The sequence below is a fragment of the Bos taurus genome, chromosome 11 (genome assembly GCF_002263795.3).
Source record: "Bos taurus isolate L1 Dominette 01449 registration number 42190680 breed Hereford chromosome 11, ARS-UCD2.0, whole genome shotgun sequence".
In the NCBI taxonomy this organism is placed as follows: domain Eukaryota; kingdom Metazoa; phylum Chordata; class Mammalia; order Artiodactyla; family Bovidae; genus Bos; species Bos taurus.
The window spans coordinates 72,155,261-72,180,700 of record NC_037338.1 but is presented as its reverse complement, the minus strand read 5'-3'; the positions used below and the strand labels follow the sequence as shown (position 1 = coordinate 72,180,700).

Sequence of the window (25,440 nt, the reverse complement as noted above, 5' to 3'; positions counted from 1 at the left end):
CTGGCTACTCACATCCCCATCCTGTTCCCCTTTCCCGAGATCCCTGTGCCTCCAAATGACCTCCCTCTTATTCTCTGTCTAAACGGCCACTTTGAGCTCAAGAAGGTCAGCATATTAAACCAATAATGCTTAATTGTAATTCTGTGGATGCACTGCCTTGAGAGTATTAAAAAAACGTAAGAGAGATTTTTGTAGGAGAGGTCTGATGTAGGCTTGAGGTAAGGTCCTGAAATATCTGAATTTTGGAAGCATCCTTGGAGATTCTGATGTACAGCCAGGTTGGGGAAACTCTGCTAAATAAACCATTGGAGTGGGCCTCTTGAAGAAGTGGAGGGTTTCCTGTCACTGGAGGTATTTTAGCAAAGGCTTGTTGATTACTCAACAGTTGCTTTGTGTATCTGGTGGTGGTCTTGGGGAGAGGGACAGCTGAGTTCTTTTGGAGACTTTTTCAACTCTCAGATTCCAGGCATGTGGTGTAATTCACATGAAGGTATAAATGATCTCTTTTAATGGAGGACCTTCCTTTACCAAAAATGTTTCTGCTGCAGTGGATGCTAATTTCAGGCACTGTGACTAAGTGAAATGAAGGATTTCAAACAATGTAGGCGTGGAGATCTTCCAGTTGTTCCTTAAATCAGTGGCTCCCAAACTTGGCTGATCTTCAGAGTCGTCTGGGAAGCTTTTTAAAAATACAGATTTGGAGGCTCCACTCCAGAACTTCTGAGGCAGATTCTCAGAGTGGGCATGGAATCCAGAAATGGGTAATTATTAAAACAAAAACAAAAACCAAAAACAAACCTCCCCAGGTGATTTTGATGATCAGCCACGTCTGGGAATCTCAGTTTTCAACCACACAGTAAACACTCTCCTCTCTCTGCTTAGGTCTCCTCTGTCTGAGGTCTGTAGAAAGTTTCAGAAGTAGTTTGAGGACAAGTTATAGAAAACACTTTACCCAGTAGGTATATAACATATGAAACTTGTTTGACCCAGAAGTAATGCAGATGAAAAAAATATTAAAATAGTTCAAGAAGGGAGAGAACCTTTCTGGAATGCAATGAAAAGAGGAAGTTAGGGAAGCCATAGACAGAAATAACTTTTTGAGTTCTTGCCATGGTGAGTAGTTCCCAAATTATCCCCTTTCAAAGCCTGGAGAGCCAACCACAGAAGATCCCCATTCTTTGAGATTCTGTGGTTGCACCTAAGCAGATAACAAACCTGTTGCTCTCCTCATCCACTCTTTGTCTTGTTCCTGATTAACTTACTCAAGGGAGGTTCCCAACTGTTAGGTGCTATACTTCAGACCTTGTAGCTTGGTTCTCTCAGTAGGAACTTCAGCTAGTGAGGGGTTCACTATTTGGAGAGATTTCCAGAATATATTTCCAGGAATGGGAAAAGCTTCTGATGGACCCTAAAACTGAATAGGTGGTGATTATGACATTTGGTTGATGGGCATTCTCTAAGGTACCTGCAGAGGGTGTAGCTAGTGTGGTCATGGCAATGAGACCTGTGGAAGGACCAGGTCATGAGGAAGTTCTGGTCTCAGGCTGGAACTTTACACTGGAGTGTCGGTTTTGTTCTGGGCTTCAGTTGCTGAATGTTTTAACCCTCATCCTTGAGGTTCAGGGACACAGTGCTCCTGTGGGCATCAAAGCACATCTCTCTAGGAAATTGTAGACCTCTGACCCCAATCCCAATGTGGTCTCTGATCTCGATTCCCATCTGAGGTCCTTCCTTTAGGTTCTTACAGACAATCCCCCCTCTGTCTCTCTTTGGGCCCTAAAAATGATCCCACTGAAGACTGGAGTTCAACATTCTGACAAATAGCAGAGCAGATGCAGAAACTGCAAGAGAAACAGGAAGCTTTTGTGCTCAATCCTGCAACTAGGGTGAGATCTGCCACTGCCCCTACCTCTTGCCCCCAACTCAGGATGGTTTGCCATCGAGGGCCTCTGATTTTAGCTTCTGTTACATCTTGTCTGGATTCCTGGCATTGTGTGTCTACTGAAATGTTGTAAATCACATCCTATTTTCTCATTTTGTTTTTCGTCTTAAGATGTGTTATTTCCGTTCTGGCCCTGTCTCTTAAATCAGTAATTGTTAAAGACCTAAATGGTCTAGGGGAAGTTTCTATTTAAAGACATTCTTTTGCATCTGTGTGTGTGAGTGTTGTTTTGCTAAGTTCCTTCAGTCATGTCCAACTCTTGGCAACCCCGTGGTTGTAGCCTGCCAGGTTCCTCTGTGGGTATTCTCCAGACAGAAATACTGGACTGAGTTGCCATTTCCTTCTCCAGTAGATCTTACCATATAGAAAGTATCAAGTAGACTGGTGAACTGCTTTATGTCTCTTTTATATGTTTAAATTTCAAATATGGGATTTTAAAAACAATGGCATGCAGTTTCATTCTTCTGCCTTTCTAAAAGTCTCCAAAATTGACTTGGACTTTCTAAGTCTCCTGTGCTCCTGTTCCTTTTGTCTCTGGATTGTGACTGCATCTCACTAGCATCATCTCCTCTTCTTTTCACCTTACAAAGTACCTTAACCAAATCCCTGATCCTCTCTGCCAGGGATGGGCACGTCTGTGACATTTCCTTGACCTTCCTTCTGCGAGATTGGAAGGCAGGAATTCCATATCACCCACAAGTTCTGTATGTTTCATCTCCCAGGGACTCATCTCTCCTCCTCTCTGCAATTATTTACTTTTAATCTCCTTTTCTCAAACTCTTCTTTTTATCATTCTCTTTGCTGTTATCTCTTTATCTGTTTGGTGTGTCATGTCACATATCATGTTATGGCTGCTTCATCGGTCTGTCCAAAGAACAGGAAATGTGGTGTCTGGATTAGTAAACTGCTATTTAAAAAGGGGAGGATGTAGTGGGGAGAAAGTTCTTGGGAAAAAGAAAAATCCTCTCTGAAAACCCTTATCCCCAAGTAATGGAAGACTCATTATTCTGGCTTTGTCTCCAAAGTCCTGAAAGTACCATAGAAATGACCAGAGTGGGGCTCTTTCTCTCTCCTCTTCTCTCAGTTAAGCTCTCAACCCAGCGTTCCTCCTCACAGCACACTGGGGGCCACTAGTCCTACAAATACCTGTGGAGTGGCCACTAACCAGAGCACATGTCCAAGAGCCACTGTAAGCAGACTGCACACACAGTGGTCACTAACTAATAAACTCCAGGACCCTCTTTCCACTCCCAGATTCTCCTGGGTGCCATCATCACTCCCCAACCTGAGGGCCTCAGTGACTCCTTCTGGATGAAAAGTAGAAGCACCACTAACATCCTTCTGGAAGCCCTGTTGCCAGCAGCCCACAAGACTGTGGACCATTGTAGATGGGGCATTGCAGCATCTCCAAGGTAGGGAGGATCTGGACCAGAGAGAGATGAGAGTCGGGCAGCTGGGGGGACAGTGCAGATGGAGGAATGGCATATCCAGACCTGGAGACTGGGCTTAGCACCAAGACTGGGGCCCTGTTGGTCCTTCCCTGAGAAGGGAGCTGGATGGGGACACTGGTGGTCCCATGACACGGTCACGGCACCTGGCTTGTTCCCAATGGACCCTGGGTTTCTCCTGTCCAGACCTGATCCCTGTGCCCACCTGGGACATCCAAAGCTAACGTGGCTTCTGAGAATCTTTGCTTTGGGGATGGTCCAGGCCATGTGGGGTAGAGGTCATATTGCTGTGTGCCTGCTCCCCTCCCCAGGGTCTCTTGCCTGGCTTCCATGTGGTTCACTTACCTCCTCGTCAACTCTCTGATCCCATCCTCCTCTCAGTGCTCTGGATGCTCTCTCCCACTCTCTGCTCTTTAGTCTTCCCACCAAAGCCCTTCCTGCCCTTCTTGAACGCAATCTGGCCCTTATTCCTGCACCTCCATCAGGGACCAGCAGAACTTAGTTTCAAGGGAATTGTGCCTTCCCTTGAATTGCATGGGAGGGACCTGGGTTTTCTGAAGGGTGCACTGGGCCTGCCCTGGGAGATGGTCACCTTTCTCCCAGATGCCTTTTGGAAATCCTGCAGACATTTAAGTGGGCTTCTCAGGTGACCTATGGTCAAAGCCCCAAGATCACCACCCTGATGAAACAGGCCAGCAGCAGGTATGTAGATATATATTTGGAGGGGGGAAGTGGCTTGGGCAGAGAATGTTCTGAAAGCAGCGGAGACTCTATGGGATATGTTAATATGAGAAGTTCTAGGGATGGGGACCTGTGTGTTAGAGGGTCAGGATAGGCTTTTGGTTCATTTATTCCTATGCTCTTCCATTTGTATTTTTCTCTGATCTCTGAACTTTTTTCACTGTGATCGCTCCTCTCACGTCCTGACCTCTGACCCATACTCAGCCTGGTGAGAAAGGCCAAGTGTACCTGGTTGGCTGGCAGACCCTGGGCATCATTGCCATCATGGATGGAGTAGAGTGCATGCATACCTTTGGTGCCGATGGGACTCCTGTCCAGACTTTCCTCCTGATTCTTCCTGATCCAAACCAATCGGTCTGCTATCCAAATTCTTTCCTACTCCAACCCATGGCGGGGCGCCTTATTCAGTGTTCATCCTGCTCTATCTAGATAGGCATTCAGTCAAATGCTCCTTCTTTTGAACCTTCACTCAGTCCTTGATCCCTTGCTTAGCTATGGCCTCCCATGTGTGTTACTCCACACCCTGCAGCCCGCTTGCCACTTTCCTCCCAGTCCCACTGACACCTTCCAAGCCTGGAACCTTCCTCTCCTATGAAGCCTCTCACTCCTCTCTCCCTGATTTCCTAGATTTCCGAGATGTCCATGGCTCTCTCATTGCTGATCGCAGTGGCATGTTTAACCTGGCGGCTGAGCTTATCAACCAGGTGGAAAGATGATGGGATGTGGGGAAGTTGGGAAGATAACTAGTGTGCAGAGGGTGGGAAAAAGAGGAAGGTGGAAACAGATAGGGGAATATTATGGGATTCCTTTCTAGAGAAGGGGAAATGGGTTAAAGGTCATGAGGCTTTGGGGCAGCATGGAGACAGTGTGGGAAGCTCTGAATTCACCCCCGTAACCTGGCTCTAATCCAGAGCTCTTCCATCAGCTGCGTCATCTTGAGCAAAACACTTTTTACTTCTTTGAGTCTTGGTTTTTTATTGTACATCTGTAGATAAAAGCTCTGGACTCAATGTCCTCTAAGGGCCTCTTTGGTCTCCAAGTCTGTGTGCCAGAGTTTTTCATGGGAGGGATTCTCTCCTCTTTTTCTGCCCCAGGGTCCCCATTTCTCCTTCTCCCAGGAAGACTTCCTGACTTCCATCCTGCCGTCCCTCACAGAAACTGACACTGTGCTCTTCATTTTCACCCTGGATGGTGAGAGGGAAGATGGGAATGGTGGGGTGAGTGGCTGGAGGCAGCAGAATGACTCAGAGGAACTATCACTTTTCCAGGTCTTAGGGTGTCTGCCCAGAGGTGGGGGCAGCAGTATGTATCCTGACTGGGCCCCAGGGCAGGAGGAAGAGCTGCCAGAGAGCTGCCCTTCCACTCTGATGGCCTCTCCCTCTCCTTAGACAGCCTCACGGAGGTGCAGACACTGGTGGAGCAGGTGTAGGAGAAGACCTCCAACACCCAACATCCAGGCCTTGGCACACAGCACCATGGGGCAGTCCCTGCCAGTGAAGGGCCAGACTTGAGGAGGGGACCCCAGGGAACGGTGACAGCCAGGTCTTCCTGGAGATGCTGCTCCTGCTCCTCTCTCTCTCTCTCCAGATCCCTCTGAAGAAGCCCTTCCCCTCCATCATCAGCATCACATGGCCACTGCTTTTCTTCAAATATGAAGGGAACTTCATCCAGGTATGAGGGATGAGGAGGTAACATCTACAGTGGGGCACAGAAAAGGAGGGATCCCAGGAATTAGAAACCCCAGGGCTGAGACTTCCCTGGTGGTCCAGTGGCTAAGACTCTGCTCTTCTACTGCAGAGCACAGGTTCAATCCCTGGCTGAGGAATTAAGATCCCACATGCCGTGTAGGTGGTGCTAGTGGTAAAGAACCCGCCTGCCAATACAGGAGACGTAATATATGTGGGTTGGACCTCTGGGTTAGGCAGATCCTCTGGGGAATCGACACGGAAATCTACTCCAGTATGCTTGCCTGGAGAATCCCATGGACAGGAAAGCCTAGTGAGCTACAGTCCATGGGGCTGCAAAGAGTCAGACATGACTGAGCCATTAACACTTAACTTATGCTGTGTGGAATGGCCAAACAACAACAAGGAAAACCCAGGGCTGGAGGGTAGAAAGGGTTATATGACCTCCACAAAGCCAGCTGGGCAAGTTCTTGTGTTCAGTTCAGTTCAGGTCAGTCACTCAGTCGTGTCCGACTCTTTGAGACCCCATGAATTGCAGCACGCCAGGCCTCCCTGTCCATCACCAACTCCCGGAGTTCATTCAGACTCACGTCCATCAAGTCAGTGATGCCATCCAGCCATCTTATCCTCTGTCGTCCCCTTCTCCTCATGCCCCCAATCCCTCCCAGCATCAGAGTCTTTTCCAATGAGTCAACTCTTCACATGAGGTGGCCAAAGTACTGGAGTTTCAGCTTTAGCATCATTCCTTCCAAAGAAATCCCAGGGCTGATCTCCTTCAGAATGGACTGGTTGGATGTCCTCACAGTCCAAAGGACTCTCAAGAGTCTTCTCCAACATCACAGTTCAAAAGCATCAATTCTTCGGCGCTCAGCCTTCTTCACAGTCCAACTCTCACATCCATTCACGACTACTGGAAAAACCATAGCCTTGACTAGACGGACCTTTGTTGGCAAAGTAATGTCTCTGCTTTTGAATATGCTATCTAGGTTGGTCATAACTTTCCTTCCAAGGAGTAAGCGGCTTTTAATTTCATGGCTGCAGTCACCATCTGCAGTGATTTTGGAGCCCAGAAAAATAAAGTCAGCCACTGTTTCCACTGTTTCCCCATCTATTTGCCATGAAGTGATGGGACCAGATGCCATGATGTTAGTTTTCTGAATGTTGAGCTTGAGGCCAACTTTTTCACTCTCCACTTTCACTTTCATCAAGAGGCTTTTTAGCTCCTCTTCACTTTCTGCCATAAGGGTGGTGTCATCTGCATATCTGAGGTTATTGATATTTCTCCCAGCAATCTTGATTCCAGCTTGTGCTTCTTCCAGCCCAGCGTTTCTCATGATGTACTCTGCATAGAAGTTAAATAAAATAAGCAGGGTGACAATATACAGCCTTGATGTACTCCTTTTCCTATTTGGAACCAGTCTGTTGTTCCATGTCCAGTTCTAACTGTTGCTTCCTGACCTGCATATAGGTTTCTCAAGAGGTAGGTCAGGTGGTCTGGTATTCCCATCTCTTTCAGAATTTTCCAGTTTATTGTGATCCACACAGTCAAAGGCTTTGGCATAGTCAATAAAGCAGAAGTAGATGTTTTTCTGATGATCCAGCGGATGTTGGCAATTTGATCTCTGGTTCCTCTGCCTTTTCTAAAACCAGCTTGAACATCTGGAATTTCACAGTTCACGTATTGCTGAAGCCTGGCTTGGAGAATTTTGAGCATTACTTTACTAGTGTGTGAGATGAGTGCAATTGTGCAGTAGTTTGAGCATTCTTTGGCATTGCCTTTCTTTGGGATTGGAATGAAAACTGACCTTTTCCAGTCCTGTGGCCACTGCTAAGTTTTCCAAATTTGCTGACATATTGAGTGCAGCACTTTCACAGCATCATCTTTCAGGATTTGAAATAGCTCAACTGGAATTCCATCACCTCCACTAGCTTTGTTCCTAGTGATGCTTTCTAAGGCCCACTTGACTTCACATTCCAGGATGTCTGGCTCTAGGTGAGTGATCACACCATCATGATTATCTTGGTCATGAAGATCTTTTTTGTATAGTTCTTCTGTGTATTCCTGCCATCTTGTGTTCTTGTGTTACCAGGTCACTAAGCAGAGTTCTCAAGTCAATGGGCTGTTCCATTCAGTTCTCTTGAGAAAAATGCAAAATATAGGATGGGCCACCAATCAGCTGACAGATATTCTTCTGTCCTTTTTCACAGGTTAATTATCAATACTAGAGTCATCTACACTATGCAGAAGCCTTTGAGGCATATTTTTTTTGCAAGTTTTCCTATGAGTTCACTGCAGATAACAGTACACTGATACAGTCCCTGCTCACTAAGGAAATTATGATCAGTACAAGTGCTGGTAGTAACTGTAGCAATAATAATCACTTTGGGTGCACTTTGCAGTTTAGGGTTTGGAGTGAGCACCAGGATGTCTGGATGCCACTTCAGCTCTGCTTTGTGGCCCAAAAGAAAAAGCAGTTTTACGTATCTCTGGTCCTCAGTTTTCACACACAACATCCCTTATCCTCCAGGAGGCAGAACCAGGCCCCTGAAAAGTGGGGCTGGACAGATGTGGCCTCATCCATTATTCAAACCACCTTCTCCAGGAAGCTTCCCAACTTGACCAGACAACAGCTGGTGTGCTCCTTACCTGCCTTCAGAACTCAAAGGAAGTCCCTCTCCCCCTGAGCAGGGAATCCACACTCCTTTCAAAGTATATCTTTGTCTTTCCTTCTAAATGGTGTTCATTCATCATATCCCTATTTCTCTTGGCATGCTTTCCACATTCACTATTGCTTTTGAGCTCTCACATCTCTCAGAAGTCTTTTCCAATTACACCCACCTTGTCTAGACCCCTTCCTTTTATGCTATATACTTCTTCACACTTATAGGTTCCATTGCATAGTCATAATACCTCATACACAGAGGCCTTTGCACTTTACAAAATATTTTATGTATGTTTTCTCAATCCTCTTAACAACCTCCTAGGGATTGTGTGTTCAATGTCCCCATTTCCCAAATGAGAAAGTTGAAATGAAGACATTAAGGGATTGTAATCATGACTACACAACTAAGACAGAAATCAGGCTTTTTAAAAATTAATTATTATTGCTTTTTGCTGCACTGGGTCTTCACTGCTGCAGGCAGGCTTTCTCTAGTTGTGGCGAGTGGGGCCTACTCTTCATTGCCATATACAGCTTTCTCGTTGCTGTGGCTTCTCTTGTGTAGCATAGGATCTGGGCTTGTAGGCCTCAGTAGCTGCAGCGTGTGAGCTCTAGAGTGCAGGCTCAGTAGTTGTGCCGTGAGGGCCTAGAAGCTCCACAGCTTGTGCAATCTTCCTGGACCCGGGATCGAACCCAAGTCCCCTACATTGGCAGGTGGATTCTTATCCACTGCACCATCAGGGAAGTCCAGGAGTCAGGATTTGAACCCAGTTTGAACCCAGGTTTTGTGACTCTAAATCCATGGTTTATTTCACCATATGGTATAAATTTCAACCATGTCCATGAGTTGTGTGAGACTCTTTTATTCATTCATTCAGCAAATAGTTTTAGAGTACCTGTCACATACCAGGTACTATCCCAGGGGTGGGGGATATAGTAGGGAATGATAATCTGTGGTATTTTAAAGCACTGTATTTTTAAAGAAAATTGTAACTATGATAGCAATATATTTTTTTATTGTCAAAACTTTCAGAAATACAGAAATCAAAGAGGAAAGAAACCATCCATAATTCATCTTCTTCCAGGAAAACCCCTCAGACAAATTTTAGAGAATATCTCTCTATTTTTTAGTGCATATGTAAAATATTTATATAAAAATAGTATACTCGGCATGCTGTTTTTAACTTGCTTCTCTTTATTTAAAATTATAAACACCTTTCTGTACTAATGTTATTTACCTCATAATTTTATTTACTTACTTATGACTGTGCTGGGTCTTGGTTCCTTCGCATGAGTTTTCTCTAGTTGCGGCGAGTGGGGCCACTCTTCGTTGTGGTGCACGAGCTTCTCACTGTGGTGGCCTCTCCTTTTGCGGAACACAGATTATAGAGCCAGGCTCAGTAGTTGTGGCCCATGGGCCCAGTTGCATCCATGGCATGTTGAATCTTCCTGGACCAGGAGTTGAACCTGTGTCCCCTGCCTTGGCAGGAGGATTCTTATCTACTGCACCACCAGGGAAGTCCCTACCTCATCATTTAAAATTTTCTTTCTTTACTTATTTAGTTATTTATGGCTGTGCTGGGTCTTTGCTGTGTGCAGGCTGCTCATTGAGGTGGCTTCTCTTACTGCAGAGCACCACCTCTAGGGCACTCAGGCTTCAGTCGCTGTGGCACATGGGCTCGGTAGTTTCAGCTCTGGGCTCTAGAGCACAGGTTCAGTAGTTATGGCCCACGGGCTTAGTTGCTCTGAGGGACATGGAATCCTGACCAGGGATCAAACCCATGTTTCCTGCATTTGCAGGTGGATTCTTTACCACTGAGCCACCAGGGAAGCTCTCTGCTTCATCATTTTTAATGTCAGTATAGTATTCCTTGGAATGGATGGACCATCATTTTTCACTCTAACCACAGTCATTAGATGTTATAGTTTCAACATTATGGCTTTTATTAAAGTGCTGCACAGAATATCCTTATACACATATTTGACACTCTCATTAGTATAAACCTCCAATAGTGGAATCACTGGGTTAAAGTATGTCTAAAATTTTAAAGGTTTTTTGATGCATATTTGTACCTCCAAAAAGGTTTATGAACAGAGGGTAAAATTGGTTGTTCCCCCACACCCTTAAAATACTGGGTAACATTGTTCTTTTGAATCTTCGCTAATCAGCAAAGGGAAAAACAAAAGGCATTGAAGTGTGAATTTATATTCCATTACTATGGAGATTGGCTGCTTAAATATATTTGTTGGCCTTTGAATATATATATATATATATATATATGTATTTTTTTTTTTTTTGACTGCACTCTGCAGCATGTGGGATTTTAGTTTCCAGACCTGGGATTAAACCCATGCCCCCCTGCATTAGAAGCAATTATTATTGCTTCCTGAATATTTTTATCTTTTTCTATTGCTTCTTCATATCTTTTGGGCATATTTACCCGTTCTTTTTTAGGGTATTTTTTTCTTACTAATTTATAAGAGGAAGTATATATAGCAAGGATGGTAGCCCTTTTTTCCCGTTCTATATTTTCCCCTGGTTTATTATCTTTAATTTCTATGTTTCTGATGTCGAGACACTTTATTTACACCTTTTTACATGGTCAGATCTATGAGTTTTTGTGTATGTGTTTGTGTGGTTTTTGTCTTTTGCTTGATTCTGGTTTTTTATCTTTTAAATGTACTGACATTGTTTAAAATAAGGAGGCTTCTTTTAAAGCTTATAAATCTTTAGTTGTAGAAATATTTTTGATGTAAAATCTGCCCACACTTTTATTTTGAAAACTTTTAAATCTGCAGAAAAATTGCAAGAATAGTACAATGAACACCCATATGCTTTTCGCTAGATTACCAGTCATTAACATTTTGCCACATCTGCTTCATCTCTTTTTTCCCCTGAATCATTTGAAATGTAATTGGAGATATGATACTTGACACAAATTACTGTGTTCCCTAAGAACAAAGGGCATTTGTCTCCATAATTACCACATAATTATTGCTCGAGAAAATGACAATTAATACAACATGATTATCTTATACAGACTATATTCAGATGCCCCCAATTATTCTTGTATTGTTTTTATCTTCCGGATCCAGGATCTGATCAAGAATAATGCGCTGCATTGCATTTCATTATGTTTCTTTAGTTTCCTTTAATCTGGCTGAGTCCCTCAGTCATTTTTTACGTTTTTCATCAAAACAGTGATGTTTTAGAAGTCTAGACCAATTGTTTCCCAGTATGTGCCTCACTTTGGATTTGCCTGATTGTTTTCTCATTATATTCACCTTAAATTTGGGGGCAGGATCCTGCATAGATGTGGCTGCTCCTTTATCATTGTATCACATGGGGAGGTTCCTGATGTCAGTTTGTCCCTTTGTTTGGTGGTGCTATGTTTGATCATTTGGTCAAGGTGGTGTCTGTTAGGCTTCTTTTTATCTTATTCCTCAGCATCTTTCACCCATGATTTTAGCATCCGCTAATGATTCTTGGTTGAATCAATTATTACTGTGAAAGTTTTCAAATGGTGATTTTTCTGTTTCTACCCTTCTGTCTACATTTATTAGCTGGCATTCTTCTGTGAAGAAAATCTCTCTTCTCTCCCCATCTTATCTACATTTGTTTAGTACTGATATGAACTCATGAATTTTTGTTGCTCAGTGTGTTTTAATCTATTCCTGTTATTACTCATTTTAATGCTCAAAATGCAAGCTCATTCAAGCTGGCCCTTGTGTTCTTGTGACATATCTATCCACATTAGCATTTAAACACTCTACTGTGCTGCTTTTTGCAAAAAAAATTTTTTTCCTGTTCTCTTAGGCAACATCATACACTCTTTTATGCCTTGCATTTTTGCTTAACAAGATATACTGAAAATCTCTCCAGTTTATAAATCTCTTCTTCATTATTTACATTTGGGTGTGTGTGTGTGTGTTTATGTACCCAGGGGAGAATAGTATGACTTACAGTTGACTGTCTGTATCCATGGTTTCTCCCTATCTACATGTTGTTGTTAGTCACTCAGTCGTGTCCGACTCTTTTGTGATCTTATGTACTATAGCCTGCCAGGCTCCTCTGTCCACAGGATTTGCCAAGCAAGAATACTGGAGTGGGTTGCCATTTCCTTCTCCAGGGGATCTTCCCAACCCAGGGATCAAACCCACATCTCCTGCATTAGCAGGCAGATTCTTTATCAATGGGCCACCAGGAAAGCCCCTCTCCACATGTAGAAGCACAAAATGTAGGGGCACAAAAATGTTGGCCCAAGTTCACCTTATACTTCCCCTGGTTCTGGCCATGAGATCAATCATTTTCCAAGGAACCCTGATTGTCAGTAGAAATTGATATTTAGAGAGCTAGGTACTTGGTATGCTCACTGCTCCTGGCTTGTTTTGCCTCCAAGCCCTTTCAGTAGAAAGAAAAGGAAATATATAAAGACTTATGTTTTCAAAGACACATATATATACATGTACTCTGCTCCAACATCATCAGTATACTTATGCACCTGTTCAGTCCTGCAGTGAATACCAGTTTCGGAACTGCTACCCTCGTACCACTGTCACCAACAAACTTACCAAGAAGTGGTCAAGATTTTTGCAGTTCTTTTTGTCCTTTGGTCACATCCCACTCAAGGTAGATAAAGTGTTCAAAAGTCACTTGTATTAATTTTTTTTCTTTGTGGTTATGTTATTAATGTGAGATACAGTTAGGTTCATTTGTTTTTGTTTTCAATTTCAGATTTTTTTTCAGTGTTTGATCTAATTTTATCTTTTGAACGTGTAAAATGTGAAAGTAAAAGTCACTCAGTTGTGTCTGACTCTTTGCAACCACATGGACTATACAGTCCATGGAATTCTCCAGGCCAGAATACTGGAGTGGATAGCCTTTCCCTTTTCCAGGGTATCTTCCCAACCCAGGGATTGAACCCAGGTGTCCTGCATTGCAGGCAGATTCTTTACCAGCTGAGCCACAAGGGAAATATAACATGATTTAAAAGTCAGAACTTAAGAAGTTGTCTTCTTCTCTATTCCTTCCCTCCCATTCCTACTCATTCCTGCAAGTAACAATTTCATTTGTGACTGACTTCTCCTCCTGTGTCTTTTTTTACTAAAAAAGTGTGCGTGTGCGTGTATGCTTTGCACTTCTTTCTTATACAGGAAGCAGCTTACTATATATACTCTTTTGTGCTTTTGCGAGGCATACTGAAAATAACTGCACTTTGGTTTATAGAACTCTGTTTTGAAAAGCATCTCTATTTTTATTTTTTTAAGGAAAGTGGTTTATTTATAAATTTATTTTTTAACTATTTTGGCCATGCTGTACGGCTTGTGGGATGTTAGTTCTCAGACCAGAGATTGAACCCAGGCCCTTAGCAGTGAAAAGCATGGAGTCCTAAGCACTGGACTCCCAGGGAAGCTCCTGTAGAACTCCTCCTCATTGTTTCTCACGTTCAGGTGTGCTCTACATGTGCAAGGTCATTTGGGTAGTCTCTTCTGCAGGGCATTTGACTGTGTGTTTATGTATATACATGCTGCTGCTGCTAGGTCACTTTAGTCCTGTCTGACTCTTTGCTACCCTATGGACTGTAGCCCGCCAGGCTCCTCTGTCCATGAGATTCTCCAGGCAAGAATACTGGAGTGGGTTGTTATGCTCCCCCCTCCAGGGGATTTCCCTACCCAGGGAGTCTCTTTTGTCTCCTGCATTGGCAGGCAGGTTCTTTACCACTAGTGCTACTTGGGAAGCCCTGTAAAATATATGAAATACACTCATTTTCTAATGATATGGTGGTCTTGATGATCCCTTGATTGTGAATTCTTTATAAATTTGAGATATTAGTCCTTTACTTCTGATAAACAGGTAACAATAGAACAAGGCAGTGGTTAGGGGCACTGATCCTCTGCACAGTGGAACATGGTGTAACTTATAGTTGACTCTGTGTACCCATGATTTCTTCTCCTTCTCCACATTCCTGGGACAGGAGCATTGTAGTACTGTGTACTTACCATTGACACAATCCACGTATAAGTGGGCCCTTGCAGTTCAAACCCATGTTGTTCAAGGGGCTCTATATATTATATTTTCTATGAGTTTTAACAATACAAAAGTCTTTGCTTTAATATTTCTGGGGTAAAACTTAGCAGTCTATCTTTTATTGAATCTGTATCTTGAGAAACAGAAAGCACCCCTCACCCTACCCCCACCCCCAGACTGGAAAGGAACTCCATCTGTGTTTTCTTTTAGTACATGTTTTCTTCTAGTAAAAATGGTCTTTCTCTTGCTCTCTTTTATTAACACCATTTTTTAAAATGGAAGTCTGTTTATTTTACAATGTTCTGTTAGTTTTGGGTGTACAACAAAGTGATTAAATTATATAGTATATATGATTCCTTTTCAGATTCTTTACCATTATAGGTCATTATAAGATATAAGATACAGTAGGTCCCTGTTGCTTATCTGCTTTATATATAGACATGCCTAAATGCTAGTCCCAAACTATCATTAGGAGCTTATTCTTGTGTATAGGGTGAGGTATGGACTCAATTTTATATTTTTCTGAAGACTATACAATTTTCCCAGTATATATTTTTAAAGTTCATCTTTTCATAAGTGATATGAGATGCGATCTGTATCAAACACTCAGTTCCCAGGTGCAATGGTTTATTTCTGGAAATTTGTGTCTGTCTATTGATGTGCTAATATCATACTGTTTAAATATAGATACTTTATGGTATATTTAATGTCTGATAAGGGCTAGTCCTTGCTTCAATACTCTTCTGTATAACTACTGCCCTTTTTCCACATGAATTTATTTTTTATAAGGTTTATTTATTTTTATTACTTTTTGGCTGTGGTGGGTCTTTGTTGCTATATGCAGGCTTTCCCTAGTTGCGGCAAGCTGGGGCTACTCTTTGTTGCAGTGCAGGGCTTTTCATTTTGGTGGTTTCTCGTTGCAGAGCATGGGCTCTAGAGCACAGGCTTAGTAGTTGTGGCACATGGACTTAGCTGATCCGAAGTTTGTGGGATCTTCCTGGACCAGGGATTGAACTAGTGTCCTTTGCATTGCAAGGCAGATTCTTAACCACTGGACCTACAGGGAAGCCCTCCACATGAACTTTAAAATGAACCTGTCTAGGTTCAAATATGTAAAACTTAAATATTTTTATGTTTGTTTGTGTGTGCTCAGTCCTGTCAGACTTTTTGTGACCCCATGGACTGTAGCCCACTATGCTCCTCTGTCCATGGAATTTCCCAGGCAAGAATACTAGAGTGGCTTGCCATTTCCTATTCCAAACGGTTAGTGATATAACTCATATTTGATTGATATCTCCCCAGCTGCATAGTCTGACATGTAGCCAATAGCATCAGTACTGCATACTGGCCAGCTTTATTCTGATTGGTCAGATTTCTATGCTTAAACTCAAGAGTGTTTGTTGATCACTTGTCAAGTATTTTCAATATAGGCCTTGCCAGGGGTTTGTGTGACCAGCTATTTATAGGGCTGCAGAACAAGGAGGTGGTAGTAGTAGTATCCTGTTTCCTCAGCCTGGTTAGATCCAAGTACTTAATACCCTCAGTTCCTTTACTGGATGCCTGGTACCCTCAAAGATGTTACAAATGCAAGATATGAGGGCCAGGAACAGGTGATAATTAATACAGTCCCATGTATTTGTACAACTTTTCAATTTCATTGTGATTTCATATCCAAAAAATGATTGTGGCTTATCACTAAATCAGAAGACCTGGATTTAGGTCCTGATTCTATGTTTCACTATTGTTATTTTACTTCTGACTTCTAGTTTCCATATATGTAGAAGTGGTACAGAAAAAAATCTATTTCATAGGATTGTTTTAAGAATTGAATTAATTTTTTAATAAACATCACAGTAACCATGGTATTGATCAGTAACCATGTATCAGCCATTACCAAAGCAAATTTTGTCTGCACTTTTGATCCCTGGATTCCTATCTTATAATAAGGCCCTGTTTATTCTGCTGCTTACTGATCCCTCATTTTCGATATCCCCATATATCTGCCATATTTAGAAGTTCCAGCATGAGCTAAGCACCAAGTGGGTGCTGAATACAATGAGTATAGGGGCCCATGTGCTTCTTGGGCAGATTCTCCAAAACCACATGTTGGACCTCCTCATTCATAACTCTAAGCTCTTCTGGTGAGCCCTGGCCATCTGCAGGTAGGATGTGATGGGGTGGGGCTGGGTGGGGCCTGGCCCCAATGCCTAGGCTGCCATAAGAAGCATATTTCAGAGGAATGGAGATGTGTAGATGTGAGGGCTGACTTTTATTCTGTGCCTCTCCTCCTCCTCCTATCAAGTCTGTCCTCCTCTCTAAGAAGTCTGTGTGCACACATAGATGTGTGTTTGTGGAATTATAACTATTAGGCAAGAGTCCCAAGGTAGCTAGATCCAGATACGCAAAATGATGTGCTCTAGAACTTTCAGCATTTTCATACTGTTCATGGGGTTCTCAAGGCAAGAATATGAAGTGGTTTGCCATTCCCTTCTCCAGTGGACCACATTCTGTCAGACCTCTCCACCATGACCTGCCCATCTTGGGTGGCCCCACAGGGGATGGCTTAGTTTCATTGAGTTAGACCAGGCTGTGGTCCATGTGATTAGATGGAATTCCAGTTGAGCTATTTCAAATCCTGAAAGATGATGCTGTGAAAGTGCTGCACTCAATATGTCAGCAAATTTGGAAAGCTCAGCAGTGCCCACAGGACTGGAAAAGGTCAGTTTTCATTCCAATCCCAAAGAAAGGCAATGCCAAAGAATGCTCAAACTACCACACAATTGCACTCATCTCACACACTAGTAAAGTAATGCTCAAAATTCTCCAAGCCAGGCTTCAGCAATACGTGAACCATGAACTTCCAGATGTTCAAGCTGGTTTTAGAAAAGGCAGAGGAACCAGAGATCAAACTGCCAACATCTGCTGAATCATCAAAAAAGCAAAAGAGTTCCAGAAAAACATCTATTTCTGCTTTATTGACTATTCTAAAGCCTTTGACTGTGTGGATCACAATAAACTGTGGAAAATTCTTCAAGAGATGGGAATACCAGACCACCTGACCTGCCTCTTGAGAAACCTGTATACAAGTCAGGAAGCAACAGTTAGAACTGGACATGGAACAACAGACTGGTTCCAATAGGAAAAGGAGTACATCCAGCCTATATATTGTCACCCTCCTTATTTAACTTATATGCAGAGTACATCATGAGAAATGCTGAAGAAATGCTGGAAGAAACACAAGCTGGAATCAAGATTGCTGGGAGAAATATCAATAACCTCAGATATGCAGATGACACCACCCTTATGGCAGAAAGTGAAGGGCACTAAAGAGGCTCTTGATGAAAATGAAAGAGAGTGAAAAAGTTGGCTTAAAGCTCAACATTCAGAAAACGGAGATCATGGCATCTGGTCCCATCACTTCATGGCAAATAGATGGGGAAACAGTGGAAACAGTGTCAGACTTTATTTTTGGGGGCTCCAAAACCACTGCAGATGGTGATTGCAGCCATGAAATTAAAAGATGCTTACTCCTTGGAAGAAAAGTTATGACCAACCTAGATAGCATATTCAAAAGCAGAGACATTATTTTGCCAACAAAGGTCCATCTAGTCAAGGCTATGGTTTTTCCAGTGGTCATGCATGGATGCGAGAGATGGACTGTGAAGAAAGCTGAGTGCCGAAGAATTGATGCTTTTGAACTGTGGTGTTGGAAAAGACTCTTGAGAGTCCCTTGGACTGCAAGGAGATCCAACCAGTCCATTCTAAAGGAGATCAGTCCTGGGATTTCTTTGAAAGGACTGATGCTAAAGCTGAAACTCCAGTACTTTGACCACCTCATGCGAAGAGTTGACTCATTGGAAAAGACCCTGATGCTGGGAGGGATTGGGGGCAGGAGGAGAAGGGGACGACAAAGGATGAGATGGCTGGATGGCATCACCGACTCGATGGACGTGAGTTTGAGTGAACTCTGGGAGTTGGTGATGGACAGGGAGGCCTGGTGTGCTGCGATTCATGGGGTCGCAAAGAGTCGGACACAGCTGAGCAACTGAACTGAACTGAGAACTTTCAGCCCTTAGCTCTGCTTTCCTCTGGGTCACTCTAATTCTCAGGCAGGTGTTCTCCACTAGGTGGCAAACTGGCCACCAGCAGTGCCAGCTTAACATCCTACCAATCCAGCAACCCTGGTGGAAGGAGAGTTTATCTGTCCCTGTGATTCCTGCAAATACCTGAGGGAGGGTTCTCATTGACTTGTCTTGGTTCACATGCCTATCCCTTAGCCAGTCACTGTTCTTTGGGGGAAAGCAGCCCTCTCTGCCTAGGCCTGGGTCATGTGTTCCAATGGAGGAAGGGGCAGGAAGTGAGCGTCAATCAAACATATGTCACATGTAGCTATGAGAATGGGGGAACAGTAATTCCCCAGAGGAAAATCAAGGTGCTGATGCCAGGAGGAGGAGAAACGGATGCTGAGCAGATAGCACAACAGATGGTCCTGAAAGTAGGGTTGCTAGATATAGCAAAGAAAAGTACAGGACACTGGTTAAATTTGAATTTCAGATAAATAAAGAATAATTTTTAGTGTAAGTATATTCCATGCAATATTTGAGACATACTTACTCCTTCTCTCTCTCTCTTTATATATATATATATATATATAATCCATCTGAAATTCCATTTAGCTGGATATCCAACATTTTAATCTTCTAAATCTGGTAGCTCTACATGAAAGGGATCAGCCAACGGTCATTTAGTGAGCAACCACCAGGGCCCCAAAACAACTTTTTTTTTTTTTTTTTCAAAACAACTTTTTTAAATGAGTAAAACCAACCAGTCAACTGGGAAAAAAAAGCCTTCATGCTTTTCTTGTTTCCAAAGTTGGGGCAGGTCAGGGGGGCCAGAGTATACATGATCCAATCCTTACCATCCCAGTATGGCCCAGCTAATGGAGGAGAGACAAAACCAACACTTGAAACAGAGAACAATTAAGTGTCAAATTGCATGATCCTTACTGTGGTCCAGTAGAATGTCAGAGAAAATAGAATCTAGGCACTATAGCAAAGCAGAAGGTTTCACAGAAGAAGCGATGTTTGAGCTAGGCCTGCAGGTTATGGCAGGGAAAGGTGAAAGGCAGGGCATTCTTATGAGAAGGAACATTAGCCGAGGCCCAGAGTAGGGATTAGGCATGATATGTGGGGGAAAAAGATCTGGAGTCATTTTCACAGAGTGGTGAGGGGTGATGCAGGAGCAGGAAGGTGATAAATTATGGAAGATTAAAAACCAAACAGGAATTTAGACTTGCCAAATGTAGCTAGATCTGTGCTGTCCAAGATGGCAGCCACTGGTCATCTGTGACTACTGGAGATCTTGAATTGAACTGAACTCTACATTTTGTTTAAAAAGTGAAGCAGTGTAATTTTTTTCATTAAATACAACTTTATTCTTTTGGTAGGACTTTATTTCACTTTTGCATTGAAATTCAGCACTTGACCTGAAATGTGCTGTGACTATAAAATGAAAACTGGATTTCAAAGACATGGTACAAAAATATTATAAAATATCTCACTCATAGTTAATTTTTAATACTGTTTATAAGTTGAAATAATATTTTGGATATATTGGATGAAATAAAATGACCAAAATTTATTTTACCTGTTCCTTTTTTAATGCAGTACTAGAAAGTTTTAAATTACATATGTGACTCACATTTTACTTCTATTGAACAGAGCTGAACTACATGGAGAGGAGAAGGGTGGTGAAAAAAAATAGAAGCAAAGTTTTCAGATGAACAGTCTTACAAGCAGCATAAAAGATGGATGTGGTTTGGTAGGAAACCAGAGGGAATGAGTTCAGTTTAAGATGACCAGCCTCTGGGGTTGGTGGGATGTGGCCAAAAATGTGATCAATTTGCTATTAATTCTCGAGTTTAACCCAGCCAATCAAGGCCCACCACCAACGCTTTTAGCCCAATTTTCCTTTATATCTGGGGATTTGAGTTTGGGATTGCTTACCAGGATGAATTCTCTGACTGGTCTTCGAGATCCCAGCCTCCCCATCTCCTGATTGCTTTTCCTTCCTTGACCCCATTCGCAGCTCCCCTGGCCTTCTAGCCCATCATTGACCTTCCCGCTTCTTCCACATCGGTTCTCCAGACAGCTGAAGCATGATGGTTTGAGAGCCTCCTTCAGGTGATCCACTTCCCTCAGCCGCTTATGCAGGAAGCTCCCATCTTCCGTGTCCAGGTTTCACACGAGAAGGAACAGGTAACTCACCAACTGCTAGTCATTTAGGAAACACCAATGGCAACCCACTCCAGTATTCTTGCCTGGAGAATCCCATGGACAGAGGAACCTGGCAGGCTACAGTCCATGGGGTTGCAAAGAGCCGGACACGACTGAGTGACTTCACTTTCACTCTTCTGAGTGCTTGCAGTGTGTCAGGAACTTGACTTGGCACTGAATTTACAAAGCTCAGTGACACTCTGCCAGGAGTTCCCTGTTCATGGAGGCAACGTGGGTTGTGACAAGTATCACGGAAGTGTGAAACAGGTACTACAGAAGTGCAGAAAAGGGGTCTTCAGTTTTGCCTGGAGGGGAGTTAGGAAAGAGAGGGAGAAGGGGTCTTTGAACTGGGTCATGAACCAGGCCTGGATTAAGTTTTCTGGGTCAGGATGAAGGCTTCTCTCTGCTCTTGACCCACCTCATTCTAACTTCTAGTCTTTGGAAACTCCCTTCTATTCTTTCATCCAACCTGGTAGCTTCTGACTCCCACACTGAATACGTGAGCTCCTCCAGGGTTCTTCCTCAGATGACCTCGTATTCTCAGGCTTCAGTTCTCCCTGCCTCTTCCCTACAGGTGATCCCCATAGCCTTGCTGAGCCTCCTCTTCTAGTGCTCCAGTGCTCCATCCCCGAGGCCCAGGCACACCTGGCTGCAGCTCCATCTGTGGGGCTGTGAGGAGCGCCCTCTCTCGGCCAAGTCGGAAGCGCAAGGCGGACCCCCCTGGAGACCCTCAAACCTGCCCGGCCTTGAACTGGTGTTTCTGGGCGCGTGGAGGGGGCAAGCCCAGCCCAGTCCACCCCTTGGAGACTTGCTGGACCAGCAGCAAGTGTGGTGGGAGGAGAGGCCCATTCTTCAGGAACACCAGCTGTCCAGGGTGGGGAGACAGTTTCTCTCCTGGGGGAGAGCTTGCTCTGCAGCCAGTGGTCTCCACTTCCCCTGGCATATTCCGATTTCAGAAGTAAAACTGAATGTCGTCTTCTGAAAAGTTAACTTTCCACTCTCAGTTGATCAGAGTTAATAGATCAAAGTCAATAGATCAGAGGGGAACAGGAAGAATGGCATATGTTGGTCCCAACAACAGGCTTGTTTCTGTACTTCTCCGCCTACCTCCCAATTCCATTTTCAGTGGCCACTGACCCAGATCTTATTCCAGCTTCTTTATATTCCCCCATCTCCAACATGTAGGTACAAATGTGCACACACACACACACACATACACACACATATATTTCACTCCTACACAGGATCACACAAGGAAGGAGCAGTAGGAACTTAGCTAATTCCAAGGAAAGAGAGAAGAAATTGTGTCCCCAACAGAGGACATCCAGAAAATAACAATCCCGACACGACAGGATCCTCATCACTAGAATGAATGCTACATCCACACATTTTAACATGAAGTGAGCATTGCATCTCCTAGCCAGTGTTTGCAAAGGAATGTAGGGAACTCTGGCAGAGTTGAACACCTTTCAGTGGTGGACCCAACACACACTAGAAACCCCAGTACATTTCAGACCTCAACTATCACCTGTTTTGACAAATCAGAGGCACCCTGGCCCATCCCAGACCCCTGCCAGCTCTTCAGTGCCTACGAGGTATGATCCCTGTAATAGAGAGCTGGCTCCCCCTTGTGGCCAGAGAGTACCTTGGTGCTAGATACCCAGGAACTCTCAGGGGACAAAACTTCTCTGAAGCTCACTTGAAACTTTTGGTACAAGGGTGACTGCTAAGGAGCCAAATAGATTTCAGTTTTATGAGAACAGAGTATTCAACCCTTTAAAGACAGCCATAAGGGCCCGCTCTATACCTGTGGGCCTCCAGCCTCTATTTGAACTCCCTTTTCTTGTTCTACATCTACATTTATGTGGCTACCTCGGGTCTTTAACCAATGTCCCCTTCCTCAACATCATTCCTATAGGGCCTTCTGATGGTCATCCATTTGGTTTTTATCCTCCACAAACACCTTTTCCTAACCCTACAAGTCAAGATGGGTAAAGTCAGGAAAAGGCCCTGCAAAGGCTTTCAGTTTCTCTTTACCCACAGCTCTCCCATGCACTCCGTTGGGTAAATTCTTCTCTCCTCTTGGCCTCATGAGCAGGGTCAGGTCAGAGAAGATACCCAGCTTTCCAGGACTGGAGGAGGCAAAGCCAACATGTGCAGTAGGCCTCCTCCCACATGTGGAATGGATAGAGTGCAGGGTCAGATTTCCCCAAGGCTGAATGCAGGACTACTCTGGAAGTCCAGAAAGTTTTCCTTTTTGTGTTTTTAGTTTACTTGCCAAGTGCTTGGATGGCGCAAAGACAGCAAGTGAATTCATTACATGTGCAGCTGCATGTGACACGTGTTATGAAAAAGGTGGACGACGACTCACCTTGGGAAACTTTAGTGGCTTGGCTATACTCTGGCACTGTAGAGCAGACAAAGACTAAGGTCCGATCCCTACCCTGTAGGAACTCACAAGCATATATGAGCAATTCCAGAATAGGGCAGAGATCACTGAAGTGGGTTAGACTACCAGGCTAGGTACAGAGAACTGCCAGAATTATTCTGAGGAGATTACAGAGTAGGCCAAGAGTCAGGGACAATATTGAAAGAAGATTGGGGTGGGGTGAGGGAACATTCCAAGAAAACCTAGGAAAGTCTGGAGACTTGCATGGGTGTGTAGATCCAGTATCAGAGAGTCAGGTCGTTGTCAGTGGAACCTGAGTTCTAGGAAGAGCTAAAGAGATTCACAGATCTTTTTTAGAACTATCCAGAAACAAAAGATAAGATGATAATTTTTACCACTGTATTTTAAAAAAGCAAATATCTGAGGTCAGGAACAGCTGGAGAGTAATCTATAACACAAAGCAGTAATTTATCCTGAAATGACTAAAAGAGTCTATCCCAGAAGACTGGGTTGGATTGTGGAAGATTATGGGGAAACAATTTCCCACTACATCAAAAGTACTTACTTTTGCTAGATCAAAAGTAAGAGGTGAGGAGGCAAAATATATCTGGACATTGCATATACTTCATATTTAATATATTTAAAAATTGAACTCATGATTAACATATTTTAAATCAACTATACCGCAATAAAACACAATTTTTGAAAAAGAAACAAGAATGTAAACTATCAGAAAAAATAAAGTCCATCACAAGGCCAGAAGAGGTAAAGGGGGCATGACAAGTTAATACAATATAATGCCTTGGGTGTATCCTGGGCAGAAAAGGGGCATTAGTGGAAAAACTGATAAAATTCAAATGAAGTTTGGAGTTTAGTTAATAGTGAATGTACCAAATCACATAGTTTTTTTGAATGTACCAAAAAAATGAGATGAGATGAGATGTTAACATTCAATGAAACTGGATACATGCTATATAAGAACTCACTGTGCTATCTTTGCAGCTTTTCTGTAAATTTAAAATTTCCAAAATAAAGTGTTTTTTCTTTTAAGGTCAAATTTATTGTCATAAAATTATTTGTAATATAGTATTATTCTTTTCTGTGTTGGTTATATGTTTTAAATATAGCAGTGTATACATGTCAGTCCCAAACTCCCACTCCATGCCTCCTGTTCTCCCTCCCCCAGAAACCACAAGTCTGTTTTCTATATCTGTAAGTCTATTTCTGTTTCATAGAAAGTCCATTTTGTCATATTTTATTAATAGTTGCCACATATAAGTGGAGTAACAAGTAACATATTCAGATTTTGGTTTATTTTATATCCAATATTACAACAAAGGGATAGAGAAAGGTTGAAAGTAAAAGAGTGGATGAAGATATACCATGCAAATATCAACCAAAATAAAATTGCTATAGCAATATTAATACCAGACCCAATAACTTAGGGCAAAAAGCATTACTAGAAATGGAGGGTCTTCATAGTGATAAAATAATTCACCATGAATAAGTTATGATTTTAAATAACAAAAAATATTGAAACCAAAAACTACAGTACTCAAAAAAAGTACAGTACAACAGAGGATGAGATGGCTGGATGGCATCACTGACTCAATGGACGAGTTTGAGCAAGCTCCAGGAGTTGGTGATGGACAGGGAAACCTGGTGTGCTGCAGTCCACGGGGCCACAAAGAGTCGGACATGACTGAGCGACTGAACTGAACAGTACTCAAAGGAAAAACAGATTCACAATCCTAACGAGAAACTGCACACATTTGTCTCAGTTGTTGTTATTCACTCACTAAGTCGTGTCTGACCCTTTGCGACCCCATAGACTATAGCCCGCTAGGATCCTCTGTCCATCAGATTTCCCAGGCAAGAATACTGGAGTGGGTTGCCATTCCCTTCTCCAGGGGATCTTCCTGACCCAGAGACTAAACCCACATCTCCTGCATTGGCAGGGTGATTTTTACCCCTAAGCCACCAGGGAAGCCCCCTGTCTCAGTAGGTGGTGGAAAATAGCAGCCAAAAGCTTAGGAATAATATGAATTTGAACATTAAGATTAGCAGAATTGACCAAATGGACATAGAGGGACACTATCCTCACCACCTCCCACCCCACCCCTTGTCCCATATGCAGAAGAGGAAGTTCTAAAGAGACACTATTTTTAATACTTGCAGAATATATCTTATCTTTAGGCACATATGGAATTTTTAAAATTGACCACAAACTGGGAATAGAGTCTTAAAACATTTCAAAGGATTGAAATTAAAG

General features: G+C 43.0%; 1 protein-coding gene across 1 annotated transcript in view; it reads left to right on the top strand.

The window, feature by feature from the left end:
- Positions 1-24,251, top strand: part of GCKR (glucokinase regulator) — a 30,244-nt gene extending 5,993 nt beyond the window's left edge. Inside the window, 15 exon segments of the mRNA XM_015473563.3 lie at positions 1,781-1,886; positions 3,197-3,354; positions 3,994-4,096; positions 4,336-4,430; positions 4,757-4,835; positions 5,226-5,322; positions 5,520-5,578; positions 5,580-5,624; positions 5,719-5,802; positions 16,518-16,673; positions 19,391-19,400; positions 20,655-20,761; positions 21,354-21,392; positions 21,395-21,443; positions 21,446-24,251. Coding sequence (XP_015329049.1) covers positions 1,781-1,886; positions 3,197-3,354; positions 3,994-4,096; positions 4,336-4,430; positions 4,757-4,835; positions 5,226-5,322; positions 5,520-5,578; positions 5,580-5,624; positions 5,719-5,802; positions 16,518-16,673; positions 19,391-19,400; positions 20,655-20,761; positions 21,354-21,392; positions 21,395-21,443; positions 21,446-21,741 — 1,483 coding nt within the window. The 3' untranslated portion in view covers positions 21,742-24,251.
- Positions 24,252-25,440: the final 1,189 nt, after the last annotated feature.